Source organism: Suncus etruscus, chromosome 1 (assembly GCF_024139225.1).
Source record: "Suncus etruscus isolate mSunEtr1 chromosome 1, mSunEtr1.pri.cur, whole genome shotgun sequence".
Classification (NCBI taxonomy): domain Eukaryota; kingdom Metazoa; phylum Chordata; class Mammalia; order Eulipotyphla; family Soricidae; genus Suncus; species Suncus etruscus.
In genome coordinates, this window is record NC_064848.1 from 68937715 (window position 1) to 68957188 (window position 19474).

The 19474-nt window shown below is 37.6% G+C and overlaps 1 protein-coding gene across 1 annotated transcript in view; it reads right to left on the bottom strand.

The window, feature by feature from the left end:
* Positions 1-19474, bottom strand: part of SMARCA2 (SWI/SNF related, matrix associated, actin dependent regulator of chromatin, subfamily a, member 2) — a 240963-nt gene that overhangs the window by 193989 nt on the left and 27500 nt on the right. Inside the window, 2 exon segments of the mRNA XM_049774259.1 lie at positions 4798-5053; positions 15700-16089. Of these exon segments, the coding sequence (XP_049630216.1) occupies positions 4798-5053; positions 15700-16089 (646 nt within the window).

Consider the following 19474-nt stretch of genomic DNA (forward strand, 5'->3'; position numbering starts at 1 on the left):
GAACAGTAAATCAAGAAGGGTTACTGTTCTGGCAAGAAAAAGAGTTCCATTAAAGGCAACAGATATTTGTTCAGGTCCAGAGGAGAAGTTTATGATTCCTGTAGGAGAGTTATTTGAACAGAAAATGACACTGGGACATTTTGTTCCTTCAAGGAGCTGAGTGACACTTTTAGAAAGAGAGAGAGGGAGACTGATTTTTTTTATTAACTGCTGATAAAACAGCCTTTGGTAATGTTCCAGGTAGTAGTGGAAACTGGAACAAAATCATTAAAATATTATTTAAAAAATAAAAATAAAAAATGCTATGGTGTACAGAGGAGAATGCTTCAAAAAACTAGGAAGTCCTCATGTTAAAAATGCACCATGATACCAAAGAGGGCTCACATAATTTACAATGTTCTTCTTACATCAATTCCTGTGAATGTGACCTATATTTCTTTTGCATAAAAATATTTGTGGACTTACTTTACAAACTCAGGTGTCAATTCCTGAAGTACTTTTGACCAAACAAATATCTACTGCATGTTTTTTTTTACAGTGGACAGATACTAACCCCTATCCTCTTTGGGGTTAGTTAGATCAGGGCAATCACTTCAGTATATTTCCAGGAGTCACTGAGGTTTTTTTTGTTTTTGTTTTTGTTTTTTGTTGTTGTTGTTGTTGTTGTTCCTGAAAAGCAGTTAGCAGTAGGCCAAATACGTTGGGAGCTTCTGATCAACTCTAACTGAAAGCACTGAACTTAGATAATATTGACAGAGCAAATAAACTATGCAAAAATATTTTAATGCTAAAAATATATCTCTGACAATTACTACAGAGATAAAAATCATATGAGGAAAATGATTAAAAAGAAAAGATCCAATTTAATGGGAACAATATGTTTTATCTGAAGAACTTGTACAAATTTGAAGCAATGTGTTCCCATGCAGAAACATTTTATGCTGCTACTGAATAAAGAAGGTCAATTTGTCAAGAATCTGATTTTATGATGAGCAAGAAAAGGCAGCTAAATGACTTTTAAAATTTATGATTCTGATCATTTCTTTTTAATTTTTACAGACAGGATCAGTGATATTACAATGGTCATGAAAATTAATATGTTAAAAATTTCTGACAGCTTGTTTTTTGTTCAAACTAAGTTCAAGATACTGTGAAAAAGATTTCTTTTTTAGACCATGGTCAAATCCTTGATCCTTGATAAGGATACAGCAGTTCCTTCCCATTATCAGTGATCAAAGCTAGCAAGCTGTTCTATTAAAGATGATGAAAAAGGTAAAGTTTCTTTGCTATTACAAGTACCTAAGGGGCTCCTCAATTATATTCAACTAATGTCTGCAACTGAACAACTTTCCTTCCCATCAGAAGAACCAGTACTTTATGACTAAAATTAAAAGATGCTTCTATCAGACACTTGAGATGGCCATAGAGAAAAGAACAAAAGGACCATTGAAGGACCAGAGTGATAGCACAACAGTGCTTTCCTTGCACACAGCCAATCTGAGTTCGGTTCCTGGTATCCCATATGGTCTGCCAAGCCCACCAGGAGTGATTCCTAAGTGCAGAATCAGGAGTAACCCTTGAATACCACTGAGTATGGCCCAAAAAAGAAAGACCAAGCAAACAAACAAAAAGGCCCCATGAAGTTTTTGGACTCTAGGTTTCCAGATCCATTACTTTGAAAGCCCAGCAACTTTACACACAAAAAAAACATTACGTAGTAGTAGTAGTAGTAGTAGTAGTAGTAGTAGTAGTAGTAGTAGTAGTATACTACTTTTTGCAATGTCTATACTTAAAATATAGACATGAGTAGCAAGTAGAATGGAGGACATTTTAGATCTTTGAACAATCTAAAAAGTGGCTTGTGGCTAGAAAGACATAAGTTGCTTATTTGTCCTGTAGATAGCACCACAACTGGTGCCCTGAAAGCTGCCAAAAATGATGAGAAGGGTCTAAAGTAAGCTCTATGTACAGCAAGGTATGGACCCAAAATCATATTTAAAAAGTTTTCAATCTTTTTATACCTATGGAGTGGCACCTAGCTGAGCACAGCAGTTAATATCACTGTACTAGAGTATTGGATTTCAACCTTTTAGATCTATAGATCAGCATTAGTCTGTGGACTGACAGTATTAAAAAAAATTTATATGGTACTACTTTCTACTGTATACTTAGAGAGACCATCCAGTGGGCTCACTTCTGTAGATTTCTAAAATGAGCTCATTAAAAGAAAAGCTTACAATGAAAATTCTAGTAAAAATTATCAAGAAAATTTAGAGCTCATAAAATACATATACAACACAGTTTGAATATAGATAACAAATACAGATCAATTTCTGGTCTAGGGACTGTTTGTAATTTGAGGGAAGTTCACTTGATTTTTTTACACAGGTATAGGTAACTATATACCTTCAGATAAGGAAAACAAAAAGTTACCCAAGGAAGTCATGATTTTAGAGTAATTAAGTGATTCATCTTTATTTTGTTCTCTGTCTTATTTTTAAATACTTTTGATTTTTTTACTCAATAACAATATAAAGTGCTGAATGTAAATATTTTATGCTGAGTCCACAATGATAAATACTTGACTTTATAACACACAAAGATCATTCACTCAAAATAATTTGTCTATTAACTTTGAAATATTAATTTATAATGAATATATTACTCTCTAGACATAAAAATACATAAATAACAACATAAATGCTCTTAACTATTTATTAGTCACAATGAGAGTAAAGTTAAACTATTCATCAAAATTCCACATTTATTTAATGAGAAGTGACTGTCATTTTTTACAGAGTAACTTTCAAATTTATCACATGTATTATCTATTAATAAAAAAGGTGATTTTTAAAGAGAAGTTGGGTATTAGTTACAAACATTTGCTATCATTTTAAAACATAAATTTTCTTTCATTTAAACATTTTTATTTATTTGGGAGGGCCATACTTGAAAGTGCTTAGGGCTTACTTTGTTGTTGTTGTTTTGTTTTGTTTTATTTTTCAGCCACACCCAGTGATGCTCAGGGGTTACTCTTGGCTATGTGCTCCGAAATCGCTCCTGGCTTAGGGGACCATATGGGACATTGGGGGATAGAACCGCTTTCTCTCCTAGGCTAGTATGTGCAAGGCAGATGCCTTATGCCCTTAACCACTGCTCTGGTCCCAGGGCTTCTATCTCTGTACTCAGGGATCACTCCTGAATGGGTTTAGGGAATTATATAGGGTTCTGGGTAATGCAACCAGTCATATGTACAAGGCAAAAACCTTACCCAATAAATAGTTTATCCAACCCCTCAAATTTTGTTTTAAATCACATATGGAAAATAGTAATAACCAATATATATTGAATGCCTTTGAATCATTTTATCTTCCCAATCCCCCCCAAAATATAATGCCCTTTTTTAAGATCTGAGAAAACTGAATCATTGAAAAGAGATGTAACTTGGCCATGACCATCTAGCAAATATTAGAGTCAGTTTTCTGGGTAATTCCAAACACTACTATCTTAGCTTTGTTTTTTATTTGTTCCATACTTATTGTATTCTGTTTCATATTGATATTAACCATTTGCATCAGGAGTCAGTTAATCATAGTCTATGTTCAAGTACCTATCAGATCCTGTCTACAGTCTGTTTTAGTAAATAAAATTTTAGTGGAACACATTATTGTCTCATGGTTTTTATTCTAAAGAAGAATCAAGTAGCTGTGACAGAGGGATAAAATGTTTAATATCTAGACCTTTCTATAAAAGGCCTGCCAATCATTGTCATTTATAAAATTATAGTCACCTATAAAATCACTTTTTACTTTTTTTTTTCTTCTTTCGCCTTTTCTGAGTTAATTAGCACAAGTACCCTTAATTACATCAACCCTACCTCTCTAGTAATTTATGTTAAACTCAGGCTAATAAAAGTGTCAGGGAAAGCAGTAGAGAGCTAGAAGTTCAGAAAGATCCCAGAGGCTGCTCAACCCTCCCTGGCTAAAGTGCACTTTCTCTTGTGACTCTATCGGGTTTCTTGTGCAATGCCCTTGATGCCAACCCATCCATTCCAGGGTCAGAACAAACATGAACATGGTAATTACTGCACACTGCAGGTGGCAGCAGTCATCCTGGGAAACCAACCAGTCGAAAAGTTCTCTACAGATCATGATTTGAATAAATGTGCCATATCAGGGGAAAATCACAAGTACAAGTTAAAAAATCCCGTGTGAGGATATCTGCATGGGGTATACTCTTTTTATATTTATTTATTTATTTATTTATTTTTATGGGGTATACTCTTAAGGTTGGGTCCATTACTATAATATATAATACCAATCTACAAAAATGTTTTAGTTTCCTGAGATGTTTCATTAACTTGAAGCTCAGGCCAATACAACACAAATAGTTACTGAAGGAAAAATTGACCAAACATTGATGTGAGTTGACCATTCTTTTAAGTTCACAGAGATTTCAGGCTAGATTCTTAATCTTCAAATTCCAGTGCTCATTACAGCACCTAGAATATCACAGGGATTGTTAAGTTTTTTTTAGTAAATATATATCTATCACATATATATAAATACTATCACAGAGATATCATAGGGCCCATATCTCCCACCTCAATGGCAAACATTTCTTGCGATTTTGTTCTGAACACATTCTCTTACCATTAGCTTCAAGCTCTGCAACTGCTTGCAGGCCTGTCCCATGTCCCACAGAGCAGAAAATCTAAAACACAAAAGAGCATACCTCTATGCCTCTTGGTACTTGCAACAATACAGCCTCTTAAGACCTTCCAGACAGGTACATTACCTGTATTCCCTCTCCTGCAGGATCTCCACAGGGTCCAGGCCTTGCGGCTTCTGAATGGGACTGATCCGGCTCTGCTTCTGCTGAAGCTGAAGGATGGGTGAAGGCTGCCCTGGGACAGGCTGCTGCACGGAAGGTCCAGGCACGGCAGCTGCAGGAGGCTGTGCTGCTGCAGGGGGTGCAGGTGAGGGCCGGCCACTGGGCACAGGCACAGGTAGCTTCTGCGGGGTGCTTGAGCCACTCATTTCTGTCCCTGGGCCTACAGAACATGAGCAACATTTGCAGTTCTGGATAGATGCTACCCTGCAGTCATGCCAGAGCCACCCATTGCCCCTTGGGAGCCCAGTGATGAGAATAACAAAACATCTTATGGGAGAAGATGGGAAGGAAGAAAGAAAAATTGTACAGAAGAGAAGTGGAAGAATGTGAAATAGCCCAGTATCTAGTCCTGGGGAAATGAAATATACTACTGAACATTGGTAGCAATAATGCCAAGAATGACTCTGGGATTGAACCAAAGTTGTTCATTTGCAAGGCAGCACCTAATCCCAGTATATTCTGTCAGTCTTTCTGTCTGTCTCTTCTCTTCTTCCCTCTTCTTTCTTCCTTTTCCCTTTCTTCCCATTCTCTTTCCTACCTCCCCTACCTTCCTTCCTCCCTTTGCTTCTTCACCTCCTCCTTCCCCTCTCCTTTTTCCTGCCCTTCCCCCTTCCTTTACCTTTTCCTTTTCATTTATATTCTAATAATTAGAGCTGTAGGAGCTATATAGATAAGTACAAAATATAAGGTGCTTTCCTTGATCACAAACAATCTGACTTTGATCCCAGAAACCCATATATTCCCAGAGTCCACTAAGAGTGATTCCTGAGTGCATTAGTGATTCCTGAGTGCAAAGTCAGGAGAAAGCTCTAAGCAAATCTGGGATATAGCTCCAAAACAATAGCAAAAAGAATTACAGCTGTACTGCAGAGTTTGGAAAAAGAAAGGGGGGTCACCTAACAGATGGAATTTGGGTACAACACTAAAATCACTCTTTACAAACTACAGGGACCGCTTCTCTGGACAGACCACCACCCTTAATAAAAGAAGTGCCCTATTATTAGACTAAATGCTTAAAAACACAGCCTGGGTTAAGGGAGCATAGAAGTAAAACTGCATGCTTTGTATGTAGCTGACCAAGCAAGGCTGGATTGGGACTAGAGAGACAGCACAGCTGGTAGTGTATTTGCCTTGCATGTAGCCAACCCAGGTTAGATCCCTGGCATCCTCAGTCTTTCGAGAGTAATTCCTGAGGGCGGAGTCACGTGTTATTCCTGTACATAGCCAGGTGTGGCCCCAAAACAAAAGCAAAAACTAAAACAAACAAACAAAAGCAATGTTGGATTCCCAGCACAATACTGCATCCCTTTCCAGGCAGGCACCATAGAGTGCAGATCTTGAGGGCTGAGGTGTTGCCATCTTCGAAAACTCTGAAAAGTCTGAGTGGCAGCATGTCCTTGTCTGGTTGAACAAGAATTGCCAGGAGGCAGTCCTGAGCACTACTTGGGATGCCCCAATAGTTAATTAATTACAAGTAGAATAGAAAAATATTTTAATAATACAAAGAAATGTAAAAATAATAAACTAAATTTAAAATAAAATAAGGTAATACAACCTGTTGATTGCCAGTCCTCTGGTATGGCCAAAAAGTAAAATACACTTTTCCCTGGACTGACCAATGAATCATATTTTTAATTTAATCAGTGCATCTAATTGCCTTAAGCTTTGGGATTTTTGTTGTTGTTGTTCTTGCCTTTTTGTTTGCTTTTTAAAATTTGGGGCCACACCTGGCAGAGCTCCATGCTTACTCCTGGCTCTATGCTGAGGAATCATTCTCGGTAATGTTGACAAACAATATGGGTTGCCAGGGATCAAACCTCATGCAAATCAAGCATCTCATCTGCTATACTATCTCATAGGCTCCCCTTAAGTTTTGAGAGGTTTTGCTATCAGCTCCTCTTAGGTTGTTTTTTTCAAATGTACATATTAAGTATTTTCTAGTACAAAAGATAAATCAGTGATCCAAATCTGGTCATCCAATAAAATTGGTAAATATTAAGATTCAAAGTGTACTTTTCTCATGTTTTCATCATATAGCTTATCAAATGCATTAATAAGTTTATTAAAAGCAATTCTCTGCTTTAAAGTTTAGGTGTTTACCTGATGGATACAGACCAAAAGTAAAATATGTTCAATCTCTCCTCTTAAGTCAATTATTACTTACTTTGAGATTATAAATAAGATTAGTAAAGATACAAGACTAGATAATATATTTTTAAAAACTTAATAAGCAGATGTTAAACTCTATAAGCATTCTTCCAAGTATGTTCTATATACTTTCTAAGAAAAATTAGAAATATTAAATGGTAAAAAGTAAAAGTAATACTTCAGAGTGACTTCATAATACAAGATATACATTATAGAATAAGTGGACACATTTGTTTAATGTCCAGCAAATGCCATTTAGAAATAGGTTTAAATGACATTGTAAGGATAGCTAAAGCAAACATTTTGACAAGAAGATTATGATGAATTAGAATAGCTTAGAAAACTATAGTGTGTATGCATGTGTTTGCACTGCTATTCTCCTACTCCTCCTTTTAAAATCAAATAAACATCTTTTCCAAAAGATAGAGTATGAGATAAGTCTTCCTGGAAGAATTTGTAACTCTGGTTTATGAAGATGATTTTCATCAAAAATACATTTCTTTTTATTTTAGAAATTATAAGTAGATCTTCATGATAAAAAAGTCATTTTCAACCAAGTACTTTCTGATTTTTTCCTGAATAAGTCTTTTACATAATGTACCATTTTATAATTTTTTAGTTTCATTTATTTATTAATATGAAATAATTGTTTTAAGCAGTACAAATATTAGGATTGTTAGCACTAGAAAAGTTATAGACAAATGTCTTAATTTTCCCCTAGGTTTTTAAAAGGGAATATATTTTTAATTTAGATTTTTTTAAGGGGGTCACACTTGGCAGCGCTCAGGGGTTACTCCTGGCTCTACACTCAGAAATCACTTCTGGCAGGCTCAGGGACCATATGGGACACCAGGATTTGAACCACCGACCTTTTGCATGAGAGGCAAACACCTTGCCTCCTTGCTATCTCTCCAGCCCCTTAATTTAGATTAAAACAGAGCATAGACAAAATTTTAATATTTATTTAAAATATCTGAGACTCTGAATCCCTTTATTAAGCTCAAGAAACTGGTAGAATCGTGGGGCCATAGTGATAGCACAGCAGATTGGGCCTTTGCTTTGCAGGTGGCCATCCTGGGTTCAATCCCTAGAATCCCATATGGTCCCTTGAAAAGAAACTAGTAGAATCAAATACGAAACATTTTAAGTGTTGGCATAGGGTATAAGGACACTAATTAATAAATTAAATACATGTAAACTCTTGAAAAACACCACTAAACTTTTAATGAAAAGAAAATGTGTGTCCTACTGATAAGATAACATAATAATTTTTTAATTATAGCTCTCAAAGTGTTTTTCTTCCTTTTGAAGTTTAAGTAATTTCTGGCTAGAGCAATAGTACAGTGGGTAGGGTGCTTCCTTGCATGTAATTCACCCAGGTTCAATCTCCAGCACCCCATCAGATCTCCTGATCACCAGATCACCAAGATTGATCCCGAAGCAACAATACAGTGGGTAGGGTGCTTGCCTTGCACATAGTCTATTGAAATTCAATTCCCAGCACTCCATATGGTCCCCTGAGCCCACCAAGAGTGATCCCTGAGCACAGAGCCAAGAGTTAGCCTTGAGTACTGCTGGATGTGCCCTCCAAAGTAAAATAAGTAAAAAAGAAATAAAGTTTAAGTAATTCAATAGTTGTCATAACAGTGCAACAACTATACATTTCACTTATTCTGAGCCTTTTCTTCTTTAGTTTTTAAAGACCATTCAGCCTAAATAATGATCATTGAACTACATTCAAATCACCACTTTTAAAAGCACATATATCCATAGGAAAATAATCAGAACATGTCTATTATCCCCGATGCCCAGAATCCAGTCGTATTTATTAGCCTCTGACTCCAAACTAGATCTGACATCTACAAACTAGCTTCCTTTAATCAGCAGAGATTCTTATCTAAATTGAGTGACCCTAACAATGAGAATCAGAGACTCACACATGTACTTATATCTTCAAATCTCCAATAGATTATAAAAGATTCTGGAATATTCAAATCATGCTGGTATAATTATAATCAGGTTATTTATCACCTACCAGCTGTAAGAGTCTGAGAAAGTTACTTTAGCACTCTCCATCTCAGTTTCCTTAACACAGAATTAAGGTAATATCAGCTTCCATTCATTGAGTGGTAGTGGAGCTTCAATGAGACAATGTGGTATAAGCCTCTTTATTGTCTTTTTCTTACCAGAAAAAGTTGTTGAGGAAATATGGTACTGAATTAGACAGCAATTACAGAAGAACTCTTCTGTTGCAAACTACAAAAATATTTCTACAGTTTAATGCAATTCCATAAAAATACTCATATAAATTGGCTTATCATGTGCTTTCTGCCAATCTCTTATCAGAGTCACAAACACACATATAAATAAATATCCAAGTTCATTTATAACATAGGTCTTTTCCCCCCTTCCTTCCAGACTTTATATGTGTGCATGTATGTAATGTACTTATGTATATAATATTCTATTTACAGAAATTAGGGAACTGAATACAGTGAGCTACAATTAGACATGCCCAGAATGTAACTACCTCTTCACTGGATTTATGTCTGTGGCATAAATCCACAAGTGCTTGACAGCACTGGATCTCTGTATCAATAAATTCCGTCTTCTCTTAAACAGACACTGGTGGTCTGGGGTGTGATAAGACCTCTCCCTGAAATCTTTAAATAGAAGACAAGTTACATTCTTCAGCATGTCTCCTGTCCCCTATCTAATGTAAACAATTTAGGTATAATGGTCAGAAATGTGAAATGTGTCTCCTTTCTCTTCAGACCTCAACCTTCGAAGTCTATGCAGAGATCATAAGGGCAGCCCTGAGGGATATTCCAGTGAAGCTAAGAAGAGAGGGTTTTACTGGATATATTTCTATGCCTGATTTTAAGATAAAGGAAAAATAAACCATATTAAAATACCTAAGTCTATCAGGCACAAAATCTCTGGACACTCAGAGCTCCTGCTTTGCCCTCTGCCACATAGTTATACAAATAATAGCTCCACACAGTAAATAAAGGTATCAGTGGTTTTTATTGGTTGAAAACAAATAAGCATAGTTAAGTGTCTTTAAATGGAGCATACTAAGAAATTTTAGGTAACTTTTTAAAAATGAGGACAGGGCGCAAAACACAGAGAAATGTGTATTGTAAAAAAAAAAAAAAAAAAGACAACAAAAATGTCAGTTTTGCAGGGCCTGGAGAAACAGCACAGTAGGTAAGGTTCTTGCCTTGCACAGGCTGACTCAGGATCAATACATGGTATCCAATATTGTCTCTAAAAACTGCCAGGAATGATTTCTAAGAGCAACGAATAATCCCTGAGCACCATCTGGTATGACTCAAAACACCACCCCCACCCCAAATTTCAATTTTTCTCTACTCCTTAAAAGAAAAACAAAATCAAACTGGGGGGGGGGGAGAACTTATGAGTTAGATTTGAATATTCCCCATAGTAGACAAGGACTGAAATTCAAGCAATTCCTCCTGTCAAAACATGGCTTTTGGGTGCAGGCATGATAGGGTCACTTTTGAGAAATTCATATTCTAAAGTAGATTTGAGCTGAAAGCTCCCTACCCAAAAGAGACACTTTCAGACATGAAGAATATCAGAAATTGGAACAACAACAACAACAAAACTCTGAATCACTACTACCTCCAGATAAATAGTTGGATTTAAACATTATTTTCCCTAAAATAAAAAAGCTCTATCAACCCTTATCTTTTGTAATTTAACTTTTTTTCCTTTCTTTTGGTTTTGAGGCTATAGTCGGCAGCACTCAGGGGTTACTCTTGGCTCTGCACTCTTGACTCGGCACTCCTGGCAAGCTCAGGGGCCATATGGGATGTAACAGACAAATCCAGATCAGCCGTATGAAAGGCAAATGCTATACCTACTGTGCTACCTCTCCAGCCCAAGCAATTATATTTTTATCACCATTTTTTTTTTTTTTTGGTTTTTGGGTCACACCTGGCAGCACTCAGAGGCTACTCCTGGCTCTATGCTCAAAAAACGCCCCCAGCAGACTCGGGGGACCATATGGGATGCCAGGATTCAAACCACGGTCCTTCAGCATGCAAGGCAAATGCCCTACCACTATGCTATCTCTCCAGCCCCTTTTATCACCATTTTGAGTGGGAAAGATAGAAACAATAATTAAAATATAGTATTAATTAAAATAAAAACTTTGCCTATTTTGACTAGCTGTTAATAAAATTGAAGAAAAATTTCAAGTTTTACTAGCATCTCCCTCTAAAAACTGGTATATGGGGCCAAGTTCAGCACTATTATCAGGTGTATTATCAGAAGTAATATATTATCAGGTGTAATTTCTTTCCCAATGGCAGAGACAGTCTGCTATTCTTAAAGGAGATATCCTTTAAGAGAATATCTCCTTTAAGAGGCCACTGTCATCTGTGGCCTCCTAGCCCACTTCAGCACAAATCACCCTCTGCCCAAACATTTTCACTTATTTTAGTGATTAGTGAGAGAACAATTTCCCTGTCAGTGCCTGGAGCCCTCATGATTAGTTTTTGTTTTTGTTTTTGTGTCACACCTGGCGATGCTCAGGGATTACTCCTGGCTCTGAATTCAGGAACTGCTCTTGGCATTGCTTGGAGGACCATACGGAATGCCAGAAACCTGAGGATCAGACATGTGCAAGGCTCTGGCCCACCAGCTTCTAGTGAATTGAGCAACTGGACCAGTGATCAATGCAAGAGCCCAAGAATGAGATGTTGGTGGGGCTCTTGGCTGTGCTTGGGTCACCCGGCAGTGCCTGATATTCAGAAGTCATTGGGAATACTTCCATAGATGTTCAAGGGATACAACCATTGATTGAGAATACCTATTGGGGATCAAACTGGGATTAGTCATATGCAAGGCATATATATGCATTAAGTCCTAAATTATTTTTCTGGTCCTGTTTTCATGTTTAATGAAGTCCAAAGGCTGGAAATAGAAAAGATATAGTGTGTGACCAAATGACTCTCCTTGAATAGTATTCAGGATATAAAATTTGAAGATGTAGATATTGGAGCCAGGATTTTTAAATTGTACCACAGGGCCCAGGCAGCTCTGCGTCCTTCAACCCTCATATTGAGACTTAAACCCAGCTGACCAAGAATTATCAGACCCCCAAATACTACTTAGGAGATCCAGCCAAAAAAAAAAAAAAAAAAAAAAGAAGGGGAAGAATCTTTCCCTATGGAAATGGTCCAGAAAATGAATTTAAAATTGTGCTCATTAGGAGGGGAAGCATTTATTATGTCTTGAAGTACAGAAATCTGAAATGCCATCCTTTAAGTGCTGCTCATTTAGAAGCAAAATGGATTTTTTTTCTTTTTTTTTCAAACAAATCATTCCACTTACTCCTTTCTTCCACAATATTCAAAATTTCTTCCTTCTGCAGTTAGGTCATAGTTTTGTTTTACTTTTGAGAGGGCCACACATGACAATGCTCAGGTGCTACACTTGGCTCTGCACTCAAATTACTGGAACTGGAGAGAGAGCATAGTGGTAGGGCATTTGCCTTGGCCTTGCAAGCAACCAATCCAGGACCCACAGTGGTTCAAATACCCACATCCCATCTGGTCCCCTGTGCCTGCCAGGGTGATTTCTGAGCTCAGAGCCACGAGTAACCCATAAATGCCGCCACCACTGCCGAGTGTGTGTGACCCAACCCCACCCCCAAAAGATTAAAAAAAAAAAAAAGAAATTACTGCTGGTAGAATTTCAGGAACCACTTCAATATCAACAGATCAAAATCAAGTCAGCCATATGCAAGGCAAGAGCCCTACCTACTATCTCTCCAACCTCAATGCCATAGGTTTAAACTCCAGTGTTCATGAAACACTGTTACCAGGGAATCTCTCGGGATTGCTGCTAATCACCTCTAGGACAAGTTTCTACATCAGTACCTTCTGGAAACTTTTGGTTCTGTACCCTCTGCCAGAAACCAACTATAGGTGAGACTGGTCAGACTGCTAAAATTCTTTTCTTTAATACTTATCATATACTGAGGATGTGAAATATCAAGATTACCAGTTGAGTGGGCACTGTATGAAAAGTGTTAAGTAAAAAAAAGACTGAAAGGTATGTTAAGTGGGGGCTGGCCCCAGGCCAACATTTAGTGAGCTGAATACACTTCATTTTTATACACAGGAGCAATGTGCTTGCATTCAGGTACTCAATTTTTTGGGTGGACAATTTTTTTTTCCTTTTCTTGAGCCTTTATTCTTGAAAGAGCTCGCACAGGGAAGTATAAGGACTTGAATTCTTTAGTCAGGCTGCCATATTAGGATACAAATTCTTGGAGCTATGAAGATAGTACAGTAGATAGGGTGCTTTGTATGCAATTGATGTGGGTTTGATCCCTAGCATCCCATGTTTCACCTAAGTATTGCCAGGAGTGATCCATAAAGTGCAGAGCCAGTAATAATCCCTGAGCACCACCAAGTGTGACCCAGAAAGCCATAAAATTAAATAAATGTATTTAAAAAAGAATACCAAAACTCTGTATTCTAAGAGGTGTGGTATATATATATTAAAATATATATATATAAATATATATATATATATATATATATATGTAAGGTGCTCATCACTCCATTTGGTACAGAATCAGAGGAGAGATACTCAACAAATGTGAGCTATAGTGACATATAGACAGCATGAACTTTGTTTTCTTCTTTCAGGCTATATTCTCAAGAAATGGAATTAATCAGTTTTAAAAACCTCTAATTACTTTGGGTATTTTCTGGTTATTTTCTACTTTTTTCTGCACAATTTTCTTATGCAGACTTTCCAATATTTGATCTTTAGTTTATTATGATCCTCCACCTACCACACCAGCATCAGAAGATGACACAGTACCTTTGTGCCTTTTAAAAAAACACTCTTTGGGCCGGGCGGTGGCGCTAAAGGTAAGGTGCCTGCCTTGCCTGCACTAGCCTTGGACTGACTGCATTCGATCCCCCCGTGTCCTATATGGTCCCCCAAGCCAGGAGCAACTTCTGAGCACATAGCCAGGAGTAACCCCTGAGCATTACCGGGTGTGGCCCAAAAACCAAAAAAAAAAAAAAAAAAAAAAAAAAACACTCTTTGGGGTAGAAGTAATACAGGAGAGAAGTCATTTGCTTTGCATGTGGCAGTCACAGCCATAACAGTGGTTTAATCCCCTGCAGCACATAAATTCCTCCAAGCATGAATAGGGGTCACTTCTGAGTGTTACTGGTTATGGCCCCAGTGCTCCTCATTCACTCCCAAATAACACACACAAAAAAACCTATACCTTGGGTGCCATCTACTATTGGCAATGTTAAACTTTTCCTTCAAGTAGGGCAACTCTTGGTTCTTTCTCTACTAGAAAAGAGATACCTCATAAACTCAGAGGGCAAAATATTAAGAATAATAATAATAACAACAACAATAATAATTAATAAAATCCACTTCCATTTTCTAAGCTCCAATATCCAGGAAAATCAACATGTCATAGTTTCCCCAAATAAAATAAAATAATTTGCAGGAAATGGTAGCAATGTTAAGGAAGATCCAAATTCCCTAGAATTAACAGCTCTTGGTTAAAATAGAACCTCTCTGCCTACCCATCACCTAGCAAAAATCTTTCCGCATCAAACACTGTGCATGGAACACTGCCCTAAAGCCCTTTACACCTCTGAATTCTATCAGTAGGAGCATGCCAGATCACAGAAAGTCACATAAGGACTAACTCATCTCGGCCCATTATATAATGTTGGAGCTTCAGATGTGATGCCAGGTTCTATAAGAAAAGGACCATAAGGATTCTGCTATTCCATATATTATGAGAAAAAAAATCATTGATGCCTATTTCTTCATTAGACAGAACTTTTACAACAACAAAAACAATAATTGCCAATGTAATCCCACCTGGGAAATCAACATAATACTCTCAGGGTCAGAAAATCTCAGAGTTCTCAAGAAAGTGGGAAACAACTTTCCTTCAAAGAGTAGTGAGGATCAGGCACCTGATCCTGATTCCTCCCTAGAATGAGAACGTGGGGGTCATTGTTTTAGTTCAACAAGAGAGAAAGTATTTATGCCACTACCACACACACTCCTTACATCCCCTGACACCCATCTTGGACAGCTGTACTATTTCTTTGCTTATGATTTTTACTGGATAGTTCTTACTTTGCTGCACGTATGCTTCTGGATTCAGTCTTCCCCAAATTTTCACAACCAAAAGGAGGTCAAAGTAGATAAATGAACAAAGATGAAATGGCCCTAAGAGCACTGTTTGAGGAACATAATTTGGCAATGGAATTCTAGGTACAGGAGTTCAGAACTTGGGTAATGTATATGGACTGCTAAGATATTTTGAGCTTTTTGAAAGAGAATGCAAAAAACATAGAGGATAAATACTTTTATCCTAGATCCACAGCTGGTAGCAGAGGCTCTAAATGTTAAGAATAAGACTCTAAGACTCTCTAGAGGGAGGAGGAGACAGAATCAGAGCCACATGAAGCAAGACAATGGAGGTAGCATGGCACCAAAAAAAAAAAAAAAAAAAGGCCACATCAGCCTTGGGCTTATACCAACCCAGTGTTTATATGCCATTAGCAGTCTTTCTTATCTGAGCTGATAGACAATCGCATTATTCATTGGGCTGCCATATTAACTTACCTGTTGATCTGTTGAAGCTAACAAGGGCCTGCTGCTGTTGTGACTGCTGTGGCTGTGGCTGTGGCTGTGGCTGCTGCTGTGGTGGTGGTTGCTGCTGTTGCATGCCAGGCAATGTCCTTTTCCCCTGGACTGCAAGCTGCAGGGTTTCAGGGAGGGGCTGGCCTCGGGCCAACATTTTGTAAGCTAAAATTTGCGCTCGTAGTTGATGCAGTTGGACAGGGCTAAAAGGCGAAGGTCCTCGGTTGGGTTGGCTCATCACCTGTGGATCACCTTGGACAAGGGGCCCAGGCTGGCTTGGCGGCATCTGTGGTGGGGTCGGGCCTCCTCCTGACATAGGGCTGGAGACGTGCTCTGGAGCTCCCAATGGGGATGGGTGTGGTGACATGTAACCTGAAATCAAGAATACAAGGAGATCACATGCGTCCTACGGTGAACACTGGCAGCGCTCAGGAGTTACTCTGTCTCTTCACTTAGAAATCATTCCTGGCAGGCACGGGGGACCATATAGGATACCAGAAGTTGAACCCAGGTCCTTCCCGGGTCGGCCACATTCAAAGCAAATGCCTTATCACTGTGCATCTCTCCGGTCCCTGACAGAGAGCATTTCTGAGCAGTCTTACAGTCTCCCAGAATAATGCCATGTGACAGAAATGTAAAAATCTATAATGAAGTAATTACACATACAATTTACTATTGACTTAATATAAATATAGTTTTTAATTGTCTAGAAATTGCATAAAAAAGACATTAATCTGAATCATATGTCATTTATATCAATGTACCTCAAATATCACTGAAATGTAAACATTATTAGAGAAATGTGAAGGTTTTTTTCTCATACTAAGCTATAAAACTTCTCAGATTGTATTGTCATAATTCAAGTAAGATACACAGTCCTAGAGAGTAAAGAGTTAGAGGTGATTAAACACTTAAAGGGAAGTCGACAGGAGGTAAAAGTATACATCAGAAATTGTTTCAATCAAGAGGACAAAACCTTACTATGACTATTATAACAAAATGGATAATAAATAGGAGGAGGCCAGAGAAACATTACAGAAGGTAGGGCACTTGCTTTGCACAAGAGGAATGTGGATTTGAGCTCTGTTGCCCCTTTTGGTGGTCCCAAAACAAAATGAATAAATAGAAACAGAAGTGTTGTCCCCTTATTACAGGGAATATAAATATTAGCTAACATTATTATGCATGCTGAGAATAATTTGAAAATACCAATTGCCTCCAATGAATTTGGCTTTATGCACATCCCTGTACAATACTATCTCAATTGATTTGTCCCCAGAAACAGAGACTCGGGGAAGTATTGTGTGCAAGTGATTTATTTGGAAGAAGTAGGGACTTTGGCAGTGGTCAAGAAGGTGACATGAGGCAGAGAAGATAGACAATTAGGAGTCATCTGCTCCAATGATAATTGGGGACATAGGTAAATAGCTTGCCTCTATAGGTGCCCCAGAAAAAGCCTAAAGGAATAGAATATTCATGATTTAAAGAGTTTCAGTCATAAGGCCAGAGGGTAGTATAGCAGATAGGGTGTTTGCCTTGCAGGCAGCTGACCCAGGTTCAAATACCAGCATACCATATAGTTCCTGAATGCAGAGCCAGGAATCAGCCCTAAACATTGCCAGGAGTGCCCCCCCCCACAAAAATGATAGTCACTAGTTACAATTAATTCTCTGAGATGAGGACTTTGGGTAATTTGGACATTAGCAGACAGAAGGCAAGATAGTGTTAGTTAAATATCAGACTTGGATATGGTAAGGGGTCAAGGGTCAAGGCAAGATAGTGTTAGTTAAATATCAGACTTGGATATGGTAAGGGGTCAAGGAATATGAGTAGAGTATACATTATTCAGTTCTTAAAAGAGAAGATGGGATATGAGTAGAGTATACATTATTCAGTTCTTAAAAGAGAAGACGTGTATTGTCACCTCTTCTTTTTTTTCCTCCTTTGGTTTTGGACCACACATGGCAGAGATTAGGGCTTATTTATGGTTCTATTCTCAGGTATCACTTTTTTTTTTGATTTTTGGGTCACACCCAGCAGAGCTCAGGGGTTACTCCTGGCTTTATGCTCAGAAATCGCTCCTGGCAGGCTCGGGGGACCATATAGGATGCTGGGATTCGAACCACTGTCCTTGTGCATGCAAGGCAAATGAGTTACCTCCATGCTATCTCTCCAGCCCCTCAGGTATCACTTCTGATAAAGATTGGGGAGCACATGCAGTGATGGAGATCAAACTCAGATTGGCCACATACAAAGTAGGCACCACTGTATCATCTTTCTGGCCTCTCATGTCTTTTTATAAAATAAGATCTTATGTTCTATGAATCAGAATTTGGTTATATAAAATAATTTATGGACTTGAATTTTTTTTATTTTATTTTATTTTTGGACATACCTACAATGCTCTGGGATTCTCTTGTTCTATGGACTTGAAAAATTTAATAATCGTCTAGAACTACTAAATATAACAGTACAAAGAATAGTAATTGGTTTGGGTTAAGAGAACTAAGAAGCCAGAGATGTAGTACTGAGGGTAAGGTGCTTGCCTTGCACACAGCAAACCTAGGCTTAATTTCTAGCATCCTTTACCATCCCCCTTGCCCTGCCAGGAGTGATTACTGAGTGCAGAGACAAGATTAATTCCTGAGTATTGCCACATATGGTCCAAAAGCTGAAATAAAAAAAAAAAAACCAGAGAGATCTAAGCCATTTAAGAATTATTGTGTGTGTGTGTGGGGGGGGGGGGTGATGGTAATAGTCATGGTAGTGGTAAAGGTAGGGGGAATGCTGGCAATCAAATCCAGGATCTCATTACCTATGACCTATTCACTCAATCACTTAGCTACATTGCTGGTGCCAGGAACAGTTTTACTGACAAAGAAAATCAAAATGAACAAAATATTTCAAGGAACTTATTTCAGTAAAGACTGGCCAAAACATTCCTAGAAAATCTTATGACTGAATGCTGTTAGAGTGAAATCCAAATTGAATAAGAGAACAAACTGGCTTAATACAATTCAAAATATTTCCTTAAATTCAAACAAAGTTCTTATTAGTCAAGCCAGAGATACACTTAAGACACAACATAAAATACAATATTAAGATATTTTTCTATAATAGTAAAACACATACATACACGTTTATTACATCTATGCTGAGCATATGTCAGGTCTAATCTATAACTACTTTGAACATCTGCACAAAATCACAGGTCCAAGAATATTTGACCAACACTAACTGAATTCAACATTACCTCTAATAGGACCCAACTGTATATAGAATATGAATATTTTGAAACTGCTCTAATGGAGAGAGAAAGTAGATTTAGCTTAATAACCTTTGGACTTGAGTAGGTTTTGCTCCAAGAATTAGTGAGAAGCAGAATTTTATCCAAGAAAATATTGTCCTGAAGAGAAATGAGAGAGCTGCTCATACTCTACCCCAAATCTTATGTCTCTTAAAGAAGCACAAAAATCTTTTTAATTAATTATATTTTATTAAAATCATTGTGATCTACAAAGTCCATAGTTGAGTTCCAGATATACAATGAATTAGGACCATAGGAAACACAAAAATACAGCAATTTGGGTTCCAGTCAATACTACGGGTTATTAAAAAAAAAGCCCAGAAACTAACCTGAGAGACTAGAGAAAGCTTATATATCAATATGCTCTTATAGATAACAATCAACAAGTAAAGGGGGTATCAATAAATTGCACTAACAGTCTTTCTTCTTGAGAAGATTAGTCTATGTCCC